Source organism: Callionymus lyra, chromosome 10 (assembly GCF_982586985.1).
Source record: "Callionymus lyra chromosome 10, fCalLyr1.hap1.1, whole genome shotgun sequence".
Lineage (NCBI taxonomy): Eukaryota > Metazoa > Chordata > Actinopteri > Syngnathiformes > Callionymidae > Callionymus > Callionymus lyra.
The window spans coordinates 16,818,353-16,836,315 of NC_141827.1; the positions used below are offsets into that span (position 1 = coordinate 16,818,353).

The window sequence follows — 17,963 nt, forward strand, 5'->3', positions numbered from 1 at the left end:
AAACCGCTGAAAGGACATTCTGAACATTGACATGAGACACATGCAGTGATATATATCTTTATTTTGTATACTGTTATCAATAAATATGTAGAAAGAAATTGTGTTTGTACTTTCTGCAGACACTGCTACACTGCACCTGAGAAGATGAGTCACCTCTTCACGTTAAATACTGATCGACTACTTTTTTCTGCAGGAACCGAAGAAAAACATGAAAATAAATAATGCAATAAATCAAACAGATACTGGTGTAATACAGCCGTAGTTTGCTGTACGAACGAAAAAGCTTTTTTAAATGACGATTGAGTCTTACTGGCTGGTCTTTCATCAGGGAAGTCTAGAGAGTCTTTGCTAACAGGATACAGAAGGGGTTCTCTGAAGATGCTCAGGCCTGGCAGGCGCTCAGTACCTTGGCCTTTTCCCTCAGCTCTGCCAGTAGATTTTTGAGTGTATCCTCAAGTCCATCCAGCGCTTTCGACTTCTCCATGATTTTGTCCTGTAGCCCCCTGATGTTATCGGCTTTACCTGGAGAACCACATCCACAGGTCAACTTGAGTTTGAAATAAACAAAAAGTTGTTGCACAACATCTGCTAGACCTATCCAGCCATGTTTGAACAAATATAGTATTGCTCGAGTATTTGACACTCGTGCTACAAAACTTCCTGACCACATGACTCCTGACAAAGTCGTAACTTCATTCATTAGTTTTTAAAAGCAAAATATGTCCAAACATTATTTTCGTAAGCTGCTTTATTCCACTGTATCCTCTTGTACTCAGTCATAGCTGTAATTTTATTGCTCCAGAGCTGCGGAGGACAAAAATGACTTCTGCCATCTAGAGGCCGAAAGTTCAATTGCAACACAAAAATGAACAAAATGTAAACGTTAATTGTAAATAAGAATTCAGTAGAAGGAATTTTAAGCTTAACAAAACAGGAGATATTGGTCAAGTCTGGTTTTGTTACCTTTCAGAGTGTCTCCCATGCTGTCAGTGGTGTTGGTCAGGTCGGCAAGATCCTGTCGCAGTTTGGCCAATCGATCCCCAGGTGATCCCTCATCTGGTGGAGGTCCAGTGTCAGCCTCTTTGAGCTTTTTCAGCTTCTCTTCCAACGGCACCATGTCCTTAACACATGCAAAACAAATCACTTTTATTACCTTGTTCACAAATAAAAAGCAATTTGAAATAAAAATGACTGGTAAATACTAGTGGTGGTCTGATGAAGCTTCATGAAGCAGTGTCATTATTTTCAGACTCCACTAGATGGCGGCGTCTATATTATTTTCCCTTTTTTTGAACAACTGGTCCAATAAAACATAAACTCATGGCGCCACCTACTGACCTCAAAATAGCATGAAACTGCTTCATGAAGCTTCATCACGGTAAAGAGTAATAAGTAAAACTTTTCTCAGATAACCACAATTACTATGAGAGTTTAAAAAAGTGCAAAGTGTCTGTTACAAAAGAAGTAGGAGGACCTTCTACCACCATAAAACAACAACTATTGTTTTGAGGTGTTTCTTTTTGTCTTTATTGAGTTAAATAAACATTGTAAATAGACAAATGTTAGGTTGAGATAATAGTCTTAGTCTTGTAATGAAATCAACGTTATTTTTGTCATTTCGATTTTATACGTTTGTTGTCTCGAGACGCAATTTAAGTTTGAGTTTCTCCAAAGTTTCATTGGATCAGGGCTGGGCATTTACATTTCCTCAGGGACCGTCTTAAATATTGTGACGGTTGTCAGCGGCCATCAAGTCGAAAGAGAGTAGCAAGTACAGAAAACCTAATAAAAAATTCGGGAAAAATAAATGAAAGACATAATATAAACAATTTCATTAAAAAATACCTGTGCATTTAGAGTATCTAAAGAATACAAAAATACTATAGGACATCTCTGACATCATGAGGGCCAAAAAAATACAGTCAAAACAGGCCCCACATTGGATTAGAGAATATACTGTAGGTTTTTGAAAATAAGAGTCCCATCATGCATTGCAGGGCTATAAGGTTCCTCTGGTTTGAATATACACTATACACCCCTCACCTTAGCGGCAACATCAGCAGCATCCTCAGCCACGTCTGTGTTTCTGAGGGCGTCGTCGGTGAGTTGGCGTCCACTCTGTAGCAGGTCGTCCAGCGCGTCCACCTGAGGCTTCAGGGGCGTCATCAGATCGGATGTCTCATCCAGAACCTTCTCAGCTGGAGTCAACTCGTCTTCAGCCTGAGTGATGGGGTGCATGCGGATGTCAAAACCGGATCGTGACTTTAGAAGACCTGAGTTATTACCTGGGTCAGAGAGTCTTTCACGTTGTCCATCAGATCCATGGCATCCTGCAGTTTTTCCTCCAGGTCAGAGAAGACGTTCTCAACTGAGCCGACCTCTTGGACCAGGTTGTCCACGTCGTCACTTTTCACTGCATTATCCCTGCAAAATCAACCGTATCACTACTTACTGACAATAACCACTAGAGGGCATGCTCTGATACGATGTGCCAAATACTGAGATATGAAAATGATGACACTGTTTCATGAAACTTCATCAACATCACGAGTGTTGGAAGAAACAGTACGCTATTATCAGTTGCTTTTCTTCCTATATCTATTTTCTCTACATTCTCTAACCTTTACTACCACTGCGAAAAGTGAGGGAAACATTTTATATTTGTAATGTGTGCATTTGTGGAGATTCCCTCAAACAAATCAAACAATATGGATTATTACTCATTTTAACCTTGGCCTGTTTGCGAGGACACTAGAAGTATAAGTCACAAAAATAAACTAAACAGACTAAAAATTCTAGATGACAATTTGTGTGACCTGTAACGTTAACCAACCACACTTAGTATACATTGATAATTATACATTATAATGTTGCTCACATTAATGATACTTCGAAGACCTTGTTTTGTATATTATTATCGATCAGTCATTTGTTCAGTATTAGTTGCGTTTATATAGAGTGAAAATGTTTTAATAGGATGAAGTTAAAGTGGGGGTGTTTTTGGTTAAAGTGGGAACCATAAGTGTGTAGTACTTTGGGAAACCCAGTAGATGCATTGAATCACTTCTTGTACTACAACAGGGTTATTCGACTAACATTTCCAGAGGACCTGATTTTCAGAAGGATGTCCAGCTTGAGGGCCAGTCAATCCCTTGACTACTATTTCCTGTTGAATGTCAGGCAAATAGATTCAAAATAGATACACAATGTTTTGAATTATTTATAACTTATATATTGAATATTCTGTTATCTTTGTGAATTTTACGTTTCTTTTAGATGGCTGTGTTGCATTATCTAAACTGGAACAGCCACTTTTTTAATACACATTCATTATTGTTGAATGGGCCTTGAGTTGAGTAGTGTTGCATTACGCCATTGACCAGGAGACAACATTTCAATCCAAACCATATACTGCATGCACAAATAATTAAGTACATTTAAAGAATGGCAACTGATGATACGTGTCCTAGCCTCAATTGCTTATTTAAGGGTGTGTTTTTCAGTCTAAACGTACCTCACATCCTTGGCATCCTGCAGCAGCTTCTTTGCTGCATCCAGCTGGGGCTTGACTTTGTTCAGCACATCCGAACTGTCGGGAAGATTTTCTGCCAAAGTCTTCAGATCTGCCAATTTCTTGTTCAAATCAGAGAGACCGAGGGGCAGCTTGGTCTTCAGGATCTTGTCACTGATGTCCTGGATCTCGGTGAGGTTGGTGGGGGGCTCTTTTCATCAAAGGAGAACATGGTTAAGTACATTGACCGACTCCGACCTCCCCACCCACCAATGCCAAACACACCTGCTAGGAAATCGTTCAACCGTTTCACGACATCACGTGTGTCTTTCATGTCTTCATCCATCTCTTCTTGGGTCTGCTTCAGCTGGTCGGACAGTTTCTCTGAAGTTTGTCTCACCTGGTTAGTTTTATCCTGCGTGTCTTGAAACTGTGAATACATGAATGTTTTTAAAAATAATTTCTGAATTTGATTCCAAGTATAAGTGTTGGGGTGCAGACCTTCTCTGCTGCAACTGTTATCTTTTTGCCGAGTTTGTCCAGCTCGTCGGCCGCCTCCTTCACGTCAGCGTCTGACCTTTTGCTGAGAGGCAGCGCACCTACACACTTCCCCGGTTCACACAGTGGAGTGCCCTCTGGTGGACACAAGTTTGTGACCTTACATGTGAGGGGCGTGCAGGGCTCTGTGTGAGTACTGCCACACACCTGGACACAAAGACAAAACAACGGTCATAGAAGATCTACACATTCATTTTATGGATTTTATTAACAGAGAAATAAATCGTTTTATTATCTAATTTGATTAAAAAACCTGATGACTACTAGTGACAATATGCCAGTGGCCAAAATTAAGTTCTATTGGGTTCCAAACTATGGCTTGCTACCTGAAGTCTGAGAAATATAGTGAACTGTAGCCCAGGTGTCGAAAAGGACTAGTTTAATTAAGGTATTATTTTTATCTGGCCTTCAGATTAAAACAGCAAATATATGGTTTCAAGATGGTCCCATTTTTTTGCAAAGTGTTGAGACATATTAAGAAACTTCCATGAGAAAATTCATTTTATTTAAAGAAGCATTTTACTTACTTTAACTTAACTTATATAAATTATTATTTCATATAACTGTTCCTGGTCGATGATCACTGCTCCAGATTATCTGTATAATACTTGTTAGTTTAGATACTGAGCGAATCAACTTTCTTGAAGAGGATTAATCCATCCATCCATCCATCCATCCATCCATCCATCCATCCATCCATCCATCCATCCATCCATCCATCCATCCATCCATCCATCCATCCATCCATCCATCCATCCATCCATCCATCCATCCATCCATCCATCCATCCATCCATCCATCCATCCATCCATCCATCCATCCATCCATCCATCCATCCATCCATCCATCCATCCATCCATCCATCCATCCATGCATCTAAACAAACACCGTCATTACAAAATTGAGTCGTATTTCACGATCATTGTGGAAGGAAATCAATTCTGCAATTAATCAAAATGCACTGTGCAAAACTTCTCCTGACTGAGAGTAAAATTCATCCCATTATTAGTGAGTTAAACATGCACATATTTTCAAAACGAGTACATAACGACTGAACCACAAGATCATCAAAACAAAAGGACGAACTATCATGTCCTGATTCTATTGCGTCTCCTCTCGTGTGAAATTCAAGCGTGAAACTCGTCCTCCTTACCTGTTTGGCAGCCGGGGTAAGGTCCGGTTGGGTAGCCATGCTGGTGTTGAGTTTGTTCAGATCACGAGTGTTGGCAGGCTGTACATTTTTCTGACGATCCAAGGCATCCTTCCTGAGATCAGCGGACTCGTCCACAGTGTTCTTGGTGCCCTCCACCTTCTTTGCTGAGTCTTTGGAGTTGTCATAGGCCTTTTTGATCGCTTCCAGCGCCGCTGAGAGGAAAATATGGTATTGATTAACTAATGGAGAAAAACACATATTTCCTCTCGAGCTTGCACTCCTCAGACAAACCAGGCCTTTCTCATCCCCAGCTTGACTTAAGTGTACCAACCCTTTTGTAATAATGTGTCTAAGGTTTGGATTTACTATAACAATAAGTGAAATAAGAGGTGAAAACAAAAGAAAAGATTTCAACAGAAGACAACAACAATCAGCTCAGTCACTGTCTACAGAGGACTGCAAATCGCAAATTTGAATTATGGTTGGTTTGGTTTGAATATGTATACAGTATGTAGATTGCTTTGATGTGGGACCACACAAAAGAGAACAAATTACAGATTTTTTAACTCATAGTTTGTTGTAAAGTGATCAATAATAATACTGTTTCAATATTTTCGGGGATTTATCTTATGTTTTCTTTGGTAAAACCTGATTTTATAATTACGATTGGTCTATTTAGTCTCTAAGTAGAAAGTTAATGTCCAACAATTATTTTCACTTTGTATGAGAGGTTTCATCTGAAATAATACCTCCTTGGCACTAAAATATAGATCCTGAAACACTTTAATTCTAAATCTCATGGTTGTAATAAACCTGGGTCGTCCCTGGGAATTTATTTTCAACAATTACAGTGACAAAAAATATAATGCAACACTGTCATAAAATTATGTAAAATAAAGATATGTATCACATTCTTGTACATCCATAAATAAAAATCAGTACATACATGAAGCGCTACGTTTCATGAAGCTTCATAAGCCCCTCACTAGATATATCGCCTGTTTGAAATGATTTGATGGTCATATGTCAAACTCAACTGCCCTTTGTCTCGGCTTATTCCCCCTACCCTTGTGGAAGATCTACGAGGAAAAGGTGTTTAGTAGTGATACTTTGATGAGGCCTCATGAAACTGCTGATGATGTATCATGATACAATGTCTTCATTTCCAAAAGCCACTAGATGTCACTCTCTTCTTTATAAGATTCGGCTCTGATCTTCAGTTCAATGCAACATGGCATCATTTTCACCAAGAGTGCCATCTAGTGGCCTTTCAAACTGTATCATAACACAGCATCAGCTGCTAAATGAGGCCTCATCAACCCACTGCTGCTAGTAACAACAACGTGAAGAGAAACGGTTTGGAAGTTTGAATTTGAAAGCAGTTTTAACATTACATCCATAAGGTCATGTACCCCAGAAAGAAGATTAAAAAAGTCAATTGTATTAATTTGTCATAGTGAAGGTGGATCCCATTATCCTGGTGTGTCTCTCACCTGCATTGTTGGGATCGGTAACGTTGGTCTGTGTGTCTTTCTTCTTGTTGTATTCCAAAGTCAGTCCATCCAACAGAGCCTTCAGTCTGTCCAGCTCTTCATTCAGACCTGGTGTCTCCTTGACAGTCGACAGATTCTTGTCCGCCTCATCCGCCCGGTCTCTGTTGGCATGACAGTACATGTCAGTCATGTTAACAACTACACCAGAGTGGAAGTGTCTCTAAGAGAAAGACATCAACTCTACCTCAACTGGTCCAGCTCTTTTATAGCTTTGTCGACGTCTTCGGCTATCTGTGGCGGAAACGTTACCGAGTCCCTGATTTGTTTCAGACCCGCCTCCAGCTCTTTCATCTGGGTTTCAAATGGTCCCAGATCACCGGTGCCACCTGGACCGGTGGGGATCTGCTTGGAGAGTTTCTGCAGGTCTGAGCTGAGGGTTCTACGCTCGCTGTCCAATTCGAAATAGCAGATAGGGCAGGACATGCAGTCGGGAAAGGAGTCACAGTGACCGGGCTTGCAGGAGTCACAGCGAGTCCCTGCCACGCCGGGTCGACATAAACACGCCCCGGTCTGCTTGTTGCACACCTCCAGGAGGGTTCCTTGCTTGTTACACAAACATGCTGAGGTGGAGGAGAAAAAAAAGACTTGTGTTAGGATGAGAGGAGATATTTGGTGGAATCATCATGACATGAGCTCAATACTTATATATATATATATGATCAGAAAACAGCACTCACGCTTGCAGCCAATCAGAGGATCTCCATATGAGTTGTCCGGACACTCAGTGCACCGTCGGCCTCCATAACCAGGCTTGCACTCACACTGACCGGTCAACTGGGGAAGGAAGGAAAGATCAGTTCTATAGACCTGTAGCTTCACTGTCACTCTCAATCAACTGAACATGACCAGAGAAATCAACCGTTAATGATGTGGTACATGTAGCCCTATAATTATTTCTAGCACTATAATAAAATAATAATGATGAAAAGATGATATACTTGGGTCATATGTGGTTAGGAGAGACAGAGTTTTATCTGTGTCTTTATTGCTAAATATTTTTCATGCCAGTGCGACAGTGCTCATAACATTGTCCCTGGCTGATCTTATCAATATCATAGCGAGGGTAGGTTTGCACAGCAGCATGGGATTTTGGATTGTGAATCCCTTTTATGAATGCTAACTTCTATCTTATTGTGGGACTGAATCCTTCAAGCGGAAATTCACAAGATTCAAAATATTGTTTCTGGCTCGCCTTTGTGTCAGGAATATTGTTGAGCCTTTTGTCACGCATTTGCATTTGTTTACAAGAACAAAATTGGTTTATGCTGTTTTTTAGAGGAAGGACTCCAACAAAGACTACATTTAGTCTCACAAACAACTAAATGTTATTATTGAGGGTTTTTTTTTGTATTAAAAAGTATTTTTGTATTTACAAAAATGATTTTGCACAAAAGTCACAGATAATCAAGTAACTTCAACCTTGTAAATCATATCAGATAGTAAAAGAATAAAAGAAAGGAAAGCAAATCCCAATAAAATGACAATATGTATGTGTCAGAAAAATCGTTTACAAAACAAGATTAGGTCTCGTGCTTTCTGACCCTGGTCTAGAAAGGTGCTTTACAAATAACTATTACTGACTTACTGACTTATTGATTTATTGACTTATTGACTTATTGACTTATTGACTTATTGACTTATTGACTTATTGACTTACTGACTTACTGACTAACTGACTAACTGTCTAACTGACTAACTGACTAACAGACTTACTGACTTACTGACTTACTGACTTACTTACTTATTACTTACTGACTTACCGACTGACTGACTTACTTACTTACTTACTTACTTATTACTTACTTACTGACTGACTGACTGATTTATTGACTTACTGACTTACTTACTAAGTTTTATTTTTCGGGTCCGTGCAAAAAGTACTTCATATCTTTGAGCCACTAAAAGACATTGAGTTCTACTACTGAGTCATCGTGAGGAAATGTTTGTGACATGTGATCATACCATGTTACAGGAATCACCGATGGATTTAGTGGGGTCACAGTTGCAGGGCTCACATCCTCCTGACTGGAACGCGCGCCAGTAGCCGTTAGAACAAACGTCACAGGTGAGGCCATGGAAGTGTGGTTGGCAGCGACACTGTCCAGTCAGTGGGTCACACACGTCTTTCAGGGATCCCACGGACGAGCACAGACACTCTGGACAACACAATAACAAATAACATTAATTAAAATCACATTGAGTTGCAAATATATATATATATATATATATACATTTAAACAACATTTGGTTATTTTATCAGAATATAAGGGGTAAAAGGTCACATACTGGAGCAGCCGAGAGGGTTGGTAGGACTCAGGCTGTGGAACCCTTTCTTACAGCGCTCACAGCGACGACCTTCCACGTTTAATTTACACTGACATTTTCCTGAGTCATCGTCACACCGACCACCATACACTGAACCGTCGGCGTTGCAGGAACACCCTAGGAAAGGAAACATGCAGCAAATTCACAAACTTCAACTAAACAAATCACTTTTTTGGAAGAAAAAGAACATGAGATGAAGAAAGGGAAGGATGAAAAAAAGAGGGATAACAATCTTGGTCAATCGCACATAGCAGCAAGAAGCGTCTCACAAATGGAATAGTCTAGAACAGTCTTTGTACTCCATCGATGAGGTGGATAAGAGGAAAGTATTAGCTACACTGTGATTAGCCACGAGACAATGGGAGCCTTCATTGACAGTCTGTTACACACATAGACCTGTCATTCATCCTTTCTACTGTCAAAATTTACAATTTAATTTAATTGTATATTAGCCCTACTCTTTTTAAAAATTGGCATACTTGATGAATGTTTTTTTTTTATTATTATTTCTTCTGCAAGTTCTATTCAATGCTACATATAAACGGTCTTTATCTTCAGATATCCAACACAAGATCAGTACCAAGAAAAAGTTGCAATTACATGCGTTGTTGCAGAAGAATAACTGCAATGAAAGAATATAATGAGAAGAAAAAGAGACAAGAAAGCCACGGTCAACTCACGGACGCAGGCGTCCGGGCGATCCATTTGACTGTGAGGGTTGGGCTGGTATCCCGGAACACACTGATCACACTTTGGTCCCGTGGTGTGATGCATACACTCGTCGCACACGCCTCCACTGGTCCGACCGCTGCTCTCGTACAGATCCCGGTCGAAGTGACAGCGTTCGGCGTGATTGTTACATTTACACCCTGAAGATAAAAAAAACAAGACATTTAGGGTAAAGGAGGTTGAACTCGTGATAAGAAGACTCACGCTTGCAAACGTGTGGGTTGTTTTCTACGGCTGGCTGCCAGGGTATGTCCTGATAGAGGTCGGCACAACGCTCGCAGTTTGGGCCGACGGTGTTGTGCTGACATTCGCACGTGAGGCTCGCCTGGAAGAAGAGGATACATCTCATCCGATGCCATTCATGACAGTGTATCTAAAATACTTGTAGCGTGGGTTTACTCCGAGCACTCCGGTTTCCTCCCACAGTCCAAAAACATACAGAGGTTGATTGGGAACTTGGGGAAATTGTCTATAGGTATGAGCGTGTGTGTAAATGGTCTTATGTGTTTGTGTGTCCTGCAACTGACAAGCCTCCTGTCCAGGGTGTCCCCTGCCTCTAGCCCGAAGAAACTGAACTAGGCCCCCCTGAGACCCCATAAGGGAACATGTTATGTTTGTTTGTGTTTCAAAATGAACAAACGTCTCAGTGGCAGATAATAAAATGTATAATTTAAAGTAAAAAACTTCCTAAAAACCAAAAGTAAAACAAAGAGACTAACCTCAGTCCCTTTAACAAGGTTTCCATGGTAACGTCCGTTATTGTCGGAGCAGTCGGCCTTTCAGACGAGAATGATAAAAAGTATTTGTTTATTAAATAAATACATCCAAGCAGACAGTAAGACACAATTTACTATCAGACAATAATCAGTATCGTTTTATGTAAAAACATATTGTATTCTCGCCATGATATAAACGTTCTAAAAAAAACACACAATGATGATTTAATTGAGAAGTAAACTAATAACGTTCCCCACCTGAAGACTGTTGGACAGAGAGTCTTTGTAGCCCGCTGGCCCGCATCTGTTGGCATGACCGTGGCACATGCAGCTGCCCATTATCTTCATGTCCCTCAGGGCATAGAAGCGACTGAGAGCTCTGCCTGGTGGACGAGGCACTTCTCCCAGCTCGGTCAGCTTGACCCTCAGTCCTGTCAGGCCGGACACACCTGGACACATAGGGAGAAGTTGGCAGCAAAGGTCTGACCCATTGTCCCGGAGACAGTTTAGTGAGTCATTAAAAAAAAAAAGAAAGGCTCACCTTCAATCTTCCGACTGTTAAGTAGTGGGACATTTGAATATTGTTGTAAAGGAGAGAATATGATCTGGAGAAACAAATGGTGGTGTTGATTTTCTATTGTCACACAGTCTCATAAATATCAAGTTTAAATCCTGCAAATGATGATGAAAAGCAGCTCACAGTTTGATCCTGGTAAGGGTTGGGCCCCACAGGAGGCAGGGTGAAGCAGTAGGTCTCTTCCAGGGATCGTGGTTGTCTTGTTGGTATCCCGGGGAAAACTCTCTCACAGTCAGTCGACATGTAGAGAGACGGCTGCCACGTCTTGCCATTATCCATGGATCTCTCAATCACAAGGGAGCTGGGTCGAGGACCCTGGGGATATGGAAGCGGCCAAAGATATATGAGCTTGAAACATGACATCAATGAAGGCAACAATATGCAAAGAAAACATAATTATTATGGGGACAAAAATGCTCACTCATACCTTAAAGTTCAGAACAACATTGTCCAGCTGGTATAAATGCTGGGGGTCAAACTCCAGCGTGACAGGATTCACCTCTGTAATAGGATTAAAAAAAAAATTACTGTTTATTCCAGCCTATTCCAGCCACTTCAGGCGAGAGGTTAAAAAAACAAAACATTTAGTATGTAATAATGTCATCGTCAATTATTGTGCAAATCCCTGAAGAATTTGAGTTTAATTGTTAATACAACTCAAACTTTGCTTTATTAAAATACTTAAAATGCTGCTTTAAAAAGTCAGGATTCATAGCTTGCGGCCATAGCTAACAGTAGAAATATGACTACCGGTAGAACTTTGCTTTTTGGCTTTTGGCTCAGCTTGTTGTTTACTTTAACAGACCGTATGAATGAGAGCAGCAGATCCAATTTCTATCTGGATTTATGGTCCAACAGAAAGGCATAGGAACTTCCTATCAAACAATCTCTCAAGAAACTAGATAAGACATTTAACTGTTTCACTGCAAAGATTCTGAATATTGACTAATCGTTTTTTGCAGTTCCCCCGAGTAAACATATCCTGGTAGGCTAAGCCGTTTTGCCTTAGTAAGTACACACTCTCCAACCCTCCTCTTGAAATAAATAACATAATTCTTCATAGACCGGGAAGGTCACAAAACAGATTATCTCCAATTCAAAAATGCAAAAGGGTCATAAATATGAGTTAATATTTGTCTAGTTCAGTAATTCTCTGGCTTGTCCTGCCAGGGAGGTGAATCTTTCAAGGTCTCAATTGCTAGTTTAGGAATCTGGGGGTCGGATCAACAGAAATACTTTTGTGATCGTTGCCATGTGTGTGTACTGTACGAGGTCCCAATAATTATATTCGATTTGCGATTTCAAGCACCTTTCCGAGACTGCCACCATCGATCTGGTTTTGCAGTCGAGAGAACTTCCTTGATGGTGTGAGCCAGTGGACCATCAGGGTTCTGCGAGTCACATGGGCAGCATTTCATTCTTATCTGAAAGTACACAAAAATTAACACTTTGATGTGTTGGTGAGGTGATTCATTTGTTATTTAATAAAATGAGACAAGAGGGAAACACTTTCTTTTAAAAAAAGTGGGTTTTAACTATAGGTCTTGAGGATCAGAGAAAGAAAATACTTTCTACTAAATGAAAAACCTTGAATAATAGTGATATGTAACGTTAAGCCCCACATCAAATCTATCACCACAACATTCTACCTCCGTCTCAAGAACATCTCCAAAGTGAATCTTCTCCAACTTACACAGTAATCAGCTCCATAGCACAGATTTAGGTCTCTGTATTGACTTGTGAATTTTTTTAAAAGTGAACTGAAAAACTCAATTTTAAGGTGTTTTCAATATGATTCTATGGTGGTTGTACAATGCTATTATAGCAAGATTAATGTTCATGTTGACCTATAAAAATGGCAGCATTATATCATTTTCAATGTGAACAAATATACAGTGTATATTTTATTGTATATTTGATATACAATAAAACTGAACTTTGGTGCATTTTTTGGTTTTCGGTGGTTAGATTAGATTAGACATCAGTCTAATGACAGAGAAGTTTTGTATATATTTTAATGAATGTGGCTGAACAAAAAAAAAGATTAACATGTCATTTTTGTCAAACAAGTTAATGACTTTCACCATATTTGACCCAAAACAAGTCATATTATCATCACTAATGGGTATCTAGCTCTGTGTGATCAGAGACGGTGCCCACGCTGTGGTACAGATTGGATCTGCCACTGCAGAAGCTACATATTTCCATTAGGGATGGATTTATGGAGCTAAATGAAGCAGTGTTACACCGTGCTGCCTCAAAACTGTTGAAAGTAATAGATCAAACAGGATATAGTGGCACCTAGTGGGCTATATAAAAATAATTATACCGCTTCATGAGGCTTCATCAACTCCATCACTCATTTTCAGACCTGAATGTAAAGTCCCTTATCTTGACTTTGCTGCCATTTTCTGATCTCAAGGTTTCTATATGAGAGGTTTCTATTATGGGGGGAGAGTCAAGAACCAGTGATGACATTGTCAAAGAGAAAAGAGGGTGACACTTTTTAAACGGAAAGCAGATTCCTTTTTGTTAAGAGCAGCTAGAAGACTCTTTCGCACTATGAACAGGTTGACCAACAAATTTGTATTGATCAACCTGCCCAACTAGAATGATACCTTTCATATCATAACCATACCACTGCAACTGACTCTGAGATGATAAAAAATCATAGTCATCCTTCAAATTCACATCCTGAAAATATGCTGAGCTTAATCATCTTGGGTGAACCGGACAGGCTCAAGTCATAATTATCATATGGTGTAAGAGATAGGTTAGTATTTAATAGTAGGCAGGAGGCAACTGCTAGTATTACAGGAGTCAGAGACAAAGTCGCGTTACTGGTAAAAAAGTATTTGGAATCCTGAAGATGATGTGGTATGTCCCAGCCCCTCAAAATGGTGGAATGAACTCCCCATCCAATTCCCTACAACCCCACATCCTCTTTTTTTTTCTTTTTTACTTTTGGCTTATGGTTGGTCTGGGAACGCCTTCAGTATTCTCCCAGAAAAATGTCCGGGAATGGGTATTTCTGCTCTCTTTGCTTAGACTGCTTAAATGAAAGGATAATGGTTAGAATAATATTTAAAATTACATTTAAGGATAATCTTTGGTTGTTTATTGATTGAAAACAATTATTAAAACAGTGACTCCGGACAACATGGTGTTTAGTGATTCAATACTTTAGATTACTTTTAGATTCTTTTTAGCTTGAACTCTACATGACTGCTTTGATTTGTTGTTTGATGCTGTGTATGCATGATTCTGTCATAGTTCACCTGCTGGGCAGCAAGAATCTCATTTTAAGAATAATAACTTATTTTATATATTTTTCTTTCACTTTAACATTAAACCAAAACTAACGTTTCATGTGGCAGTGGCGGGTCACAGTACCTGGTGGTATGGGGTGCAGAAGACTTCTGAACCAAAGAGGCCGCATGTGGAAGTAGCTTGGAGCTGATGGCCTCTGCCCACGAGCAGGTTCGTGATGGGGGGGTAACAAGCCCCCACTGAGCAGTCGGTCTGGGCCCTTGACACTGCAGCCATAGCTGTAAAGATTAGGAGAGACATGGTTGAATCCAAAATCACCAAATATCATCCAATTCTATATTTATTTTTATTCCACATGATTTGAAGCCTGTGACTAATACAATAATGTGGCTAATCTATACATTTTATTTTCCAGAGTAATGGCCTCCAATCCAATGCTCTAGCATGAGGAGCAAGAGAGAGACAAACAGGGGGTAGAGGTCAAGGAAGATAATGTAATAATATAATAATATGGTGAGACGTTGGAGACGGCAGCGTAATAACCTGACTTAATGCAAAAAGACGACAAAAGCTATAAGAGGTAATAGAAGCAGATCGTCCAAACTTGACATTCAGGGTCCAAGTAAGCTATTTATTTCTTGTATTTTTCCTTTGTATTGCTGACTCAAAATCACTGTTCAGAAAAAGTATTCATTAGAATATAATATATATTTCTCAGACTTCTTCACACTCACACTTTCTGTGTAAATATATCATCTTCCAAGTGGACAGGACACTAAATAAAGATCATATTTCAAAAGGCTAAACTGTTTATTAATAAGAAAGAGGGAGGTAATTATTTTATTCTCTATTTTCTCAAAGCTGAAAATGCTGAATTGTATGTTAACAAAAGAAAAGTTAAACAAACTTTAGCATTACCTAACGACATTGTTTACACATTTCGGCACAATATAGAAACCAAAAAGATATAGGGTAAGGTATATTGAAGTAAATATCAAATAAATAACAGTATAAGTCAAATATAAATCATAATTAAACCTAATATATTTTTCAGAAACCAATAATGTCAAAATATTGTGTTGCACCTTTAAGTTAGTAGTATTTCAAATAGTACTATCCAAAATATATGATAAAAAAATATTAAAGAAATGTATGAAACAAGTTTGAATTCATTTATCTCAAAATAATAATTTGTCTACTCCTTTTTGTTGACCTAAAACGAACAAAAACAATGATGATAAAATGCAGTTAAAAAAAGACATTACCATGCATTTGAGTTAGGCATTTGGTTAGCTTAATCATTTTTAACATATTTAGTAAATGTAAACGTTACTTGATTAAATATTATTTTTAAATAGTACTTTACGATCAATTACAGTGTCTGTGCCCACCAACACTTTTTCTTAACTACACTTTGTTACATTAAACATTTTGTTCTGTCCGTAGCTTAATGTGAGTCTGTCCTCACATAATATCACTTGTGTTGTTTGCTGTTTTCAGTACTTTCCCTTTCCATAAAAAACATTCTGGTAAGTGGAAGTGAAGCTGCGAGTAATGGAGGAGCTGGAACTTTCTCAACATGTACCATCATGACCAGAGCTGAGCCGAGTTCCTGCCCCTCAGCCTCACACACTCACTCTCGCACCCATAGTGTTGGATTTGTTTGCCTGAATGTATATATATTTAAAAAGTAAAAAAATCTTACCAGCTATTAAAATAAATATCCTCATTCTGGGACTGTCCTCTTCTGGAGTCTGCAACAAACGAAAGTGTAGTGTAAGAAACAAACAACAGTAAGATCGACGGAGTTAAGACAAAGCCAAGACGGATCCTTGTGGTTCTGTCTCACTCTTACCTGAGGGGTCAATGCTTCTTCACCTCCTGGACACTCCCAGGACTATATGTGTGTATGAGTGCTCTGTTTATACTCACCGTCTGTACTCACGGTCCCGAAGCTGTGATACACAGTGTGTCAGAGTCGCACCCTGAACGCCACTCCCTTTAAAGAATGAATCAACACACACACACACACACACACACTCACTCTCAGAGTGGCAAGTCTACACCTGCGGACATGAATTCAAGAATATGAGTTCTGTTCAGAAAAGCGAGGAGAACATTATCTGTGATCTGATATCTATTATTAAACAACCTTATCATTGAATCGAAGAATCTGAATTATGTTTCAGAGTTTCTAAATATATTTTAACAATATGAAGACACCACAAAACAAATATGTAGGTGTAGATGATGTCGATTGCAGTGATTTTACCATTTTTTAAATCACTTGTGTTTATGAACTATAGCAGTTTATACCGTCGGCGTGTTTCCTTGGAAGATGTGAATAAAGAAACATTAATAGAAAAGTGTAAATATATTTGAGACACAGTTCTAAACATGCAGGGATACAAAAAACTAACGCGATTAACTAAGCAAGTTACTATTGTTAGTTAAATTGCATGAGATACTTGAGAATGTAAAACCTCAAATGAATTAAGGCATCCGGCACAACAACCGTTCAAAGGTTCACTTTCAGGAGGTAAAACATAATCCCATGTTTTCAGGTCATTCACGGTGTTTACTTAGAGTTTAGTGCATTCATGCCATTGTACCCTGCTTTGATTCCTTTACTTTATTTAATCCATCTCACTGAAGATAGTAAGGTAAGGTAAGGTAAAACTTTATTGATCCCTCAGGAGGTCTCCTTCGAGAAATTGTTTTTTTTCCAATAGCCAATACATACAGCAATTTTTTATAAAAAATAAAAAATAAATCAAAATAAAATAAGAACAAGAACATAAAGGGAAAGAACAAGATGTTCAAGATGGAGATAGTTCAAAGTATGTAGGGCTGGGTACGCCACCATAATAGCAGCAGTAATTCTGACATAAAAGATAGTGACCACAAGGACAAGCAAAGCTGAATTTTTCGTCAGTTTTGGTGTCACATTCCCTTATATTTTTATATGTTTTCCAGTCGAAATAGATACATTAAAATCTATACAAATCTATTTGTATCAGTTATATATATTATCTGCATGGGAACAGATGCAACTCAGACTTACAAAGACAGACACATGATTCTAACCTTTTTGTTACAAGTTTTTGGACAAATGTTCAACATTTCAAAACTAACGGTTTGGCACCGTTATTCATGCCAAGCAGGATGGGTCTTGCACTTCTTAAGACAAACGGCTGTCTATAAGCTTAAACATCTCTCTGGAGATAGAGACAATGATCTGTCAGGCTGTGCTGAAAATCGCTTTCTTTCCCATTGTGACGGTTGAAGACCTCACATACTGTATATATACAATATTCTCTCGATGACGCTGCATTAACAAGCTCTGTGTGAGATGCAACAGCAATTTATTTTTCATGTGATATAAAATGAGGATTATCATCTCAGGGATTTAGCAGTAAATGAAGAATCTGATTGATTTCATTTGTTAAAAATCTAAAAACAGCTTATGTGCCATGAAACTCTGACTTCTCAAGAGATTGATGGTGAAACATTTTCGAGTGATATTTGAAATTAAACTTGAGTGTATTAACTTGAATGTATTATAATTGTT

The 17,963-nt window shown here is 38.9% G+C and overlaps 1 protein-coding gene across 2 annotated transcripts; it reads right to left on the reverse strand.

Moving 5' to 3' along the window:
• Window positions 1-43: 43 nt before the first annotated feature.
• On the reverse strand, window positions 44-16,386 carry lamb3 (laminin subunit beta 3). Of its 2 annotated transcripts, none has more exons than XM_087800600.1 (24): window positions 16,325-16,386; window positions 16,098-16,146; window positions 14,516-14,670; window positions 12,432-12,546; window positions 11,550-11,623; window positions 11,246-11,437; window positions 11,087-11,150; window positions 10,804-10,994; window positions 10,549-10,605; window positions 10,034-10,154; window positions 9,781-9,969; window positions 9,062-9,217; window positions 8,738-8,931; window positions 7,453-7,549; window positions 6,960-7,335; window positions 6,716-6,876; window positions 5,223-5,434; window positions 4,013-4,216; window positions 3,797-3,941; window positions 3,515-3,722; window positions 2,286-2,424; window positions 2,044-2,220; window positions 964-1,120; window positions 44-522 (listed from the first exon to the last, which is right to left on the reverse strand). In XM_087800600.1, the coding sequence occupies exons 2-24, from the start codon at window positions 16,120-16,122 to the stop codon at window positions 383-385; spliced, it is 3,549 nt and encodes a 1,182-aa protein (XP_087656726.1). In that variant the 5' UTR covers window positions 16,123-16,146; window positions 16,325-16,386; the 3' UTR covers window positions 44-382. The 2 variants fall into 2 exon arrangements, with proteins under 2 accessions (XP_087656726.1, XP_087656727.1); XM_087800601.1 differs by having other exon boundaries at window positions 16,248-16,337.
• Between the last annotated feature and the right edge of the window lie 1,577 nt (window positions 16,387-17,963).

Coding starts and splice junctions, on each gene's coding strand:
- lamb3 (XM_087800600.1), bottom strand. CDS start 16,122: ATGAGGATATTTATTTTAATAGCTG. Junction 11,438..11,549: donor ATGTTGTTCTGAACTTTAAG/GTATGAGTGAGC, acceptor CCATATCCCCAG/GGTCCTCGACCCAGCTCCCT. Junction 7,336..7,452: donor TCCTCTGATTGGCTGCAAGC/GTGAGTGCTGTT, acceptor CCTCCACCTCAG/CATGTTTGTGTAACAAGCAA.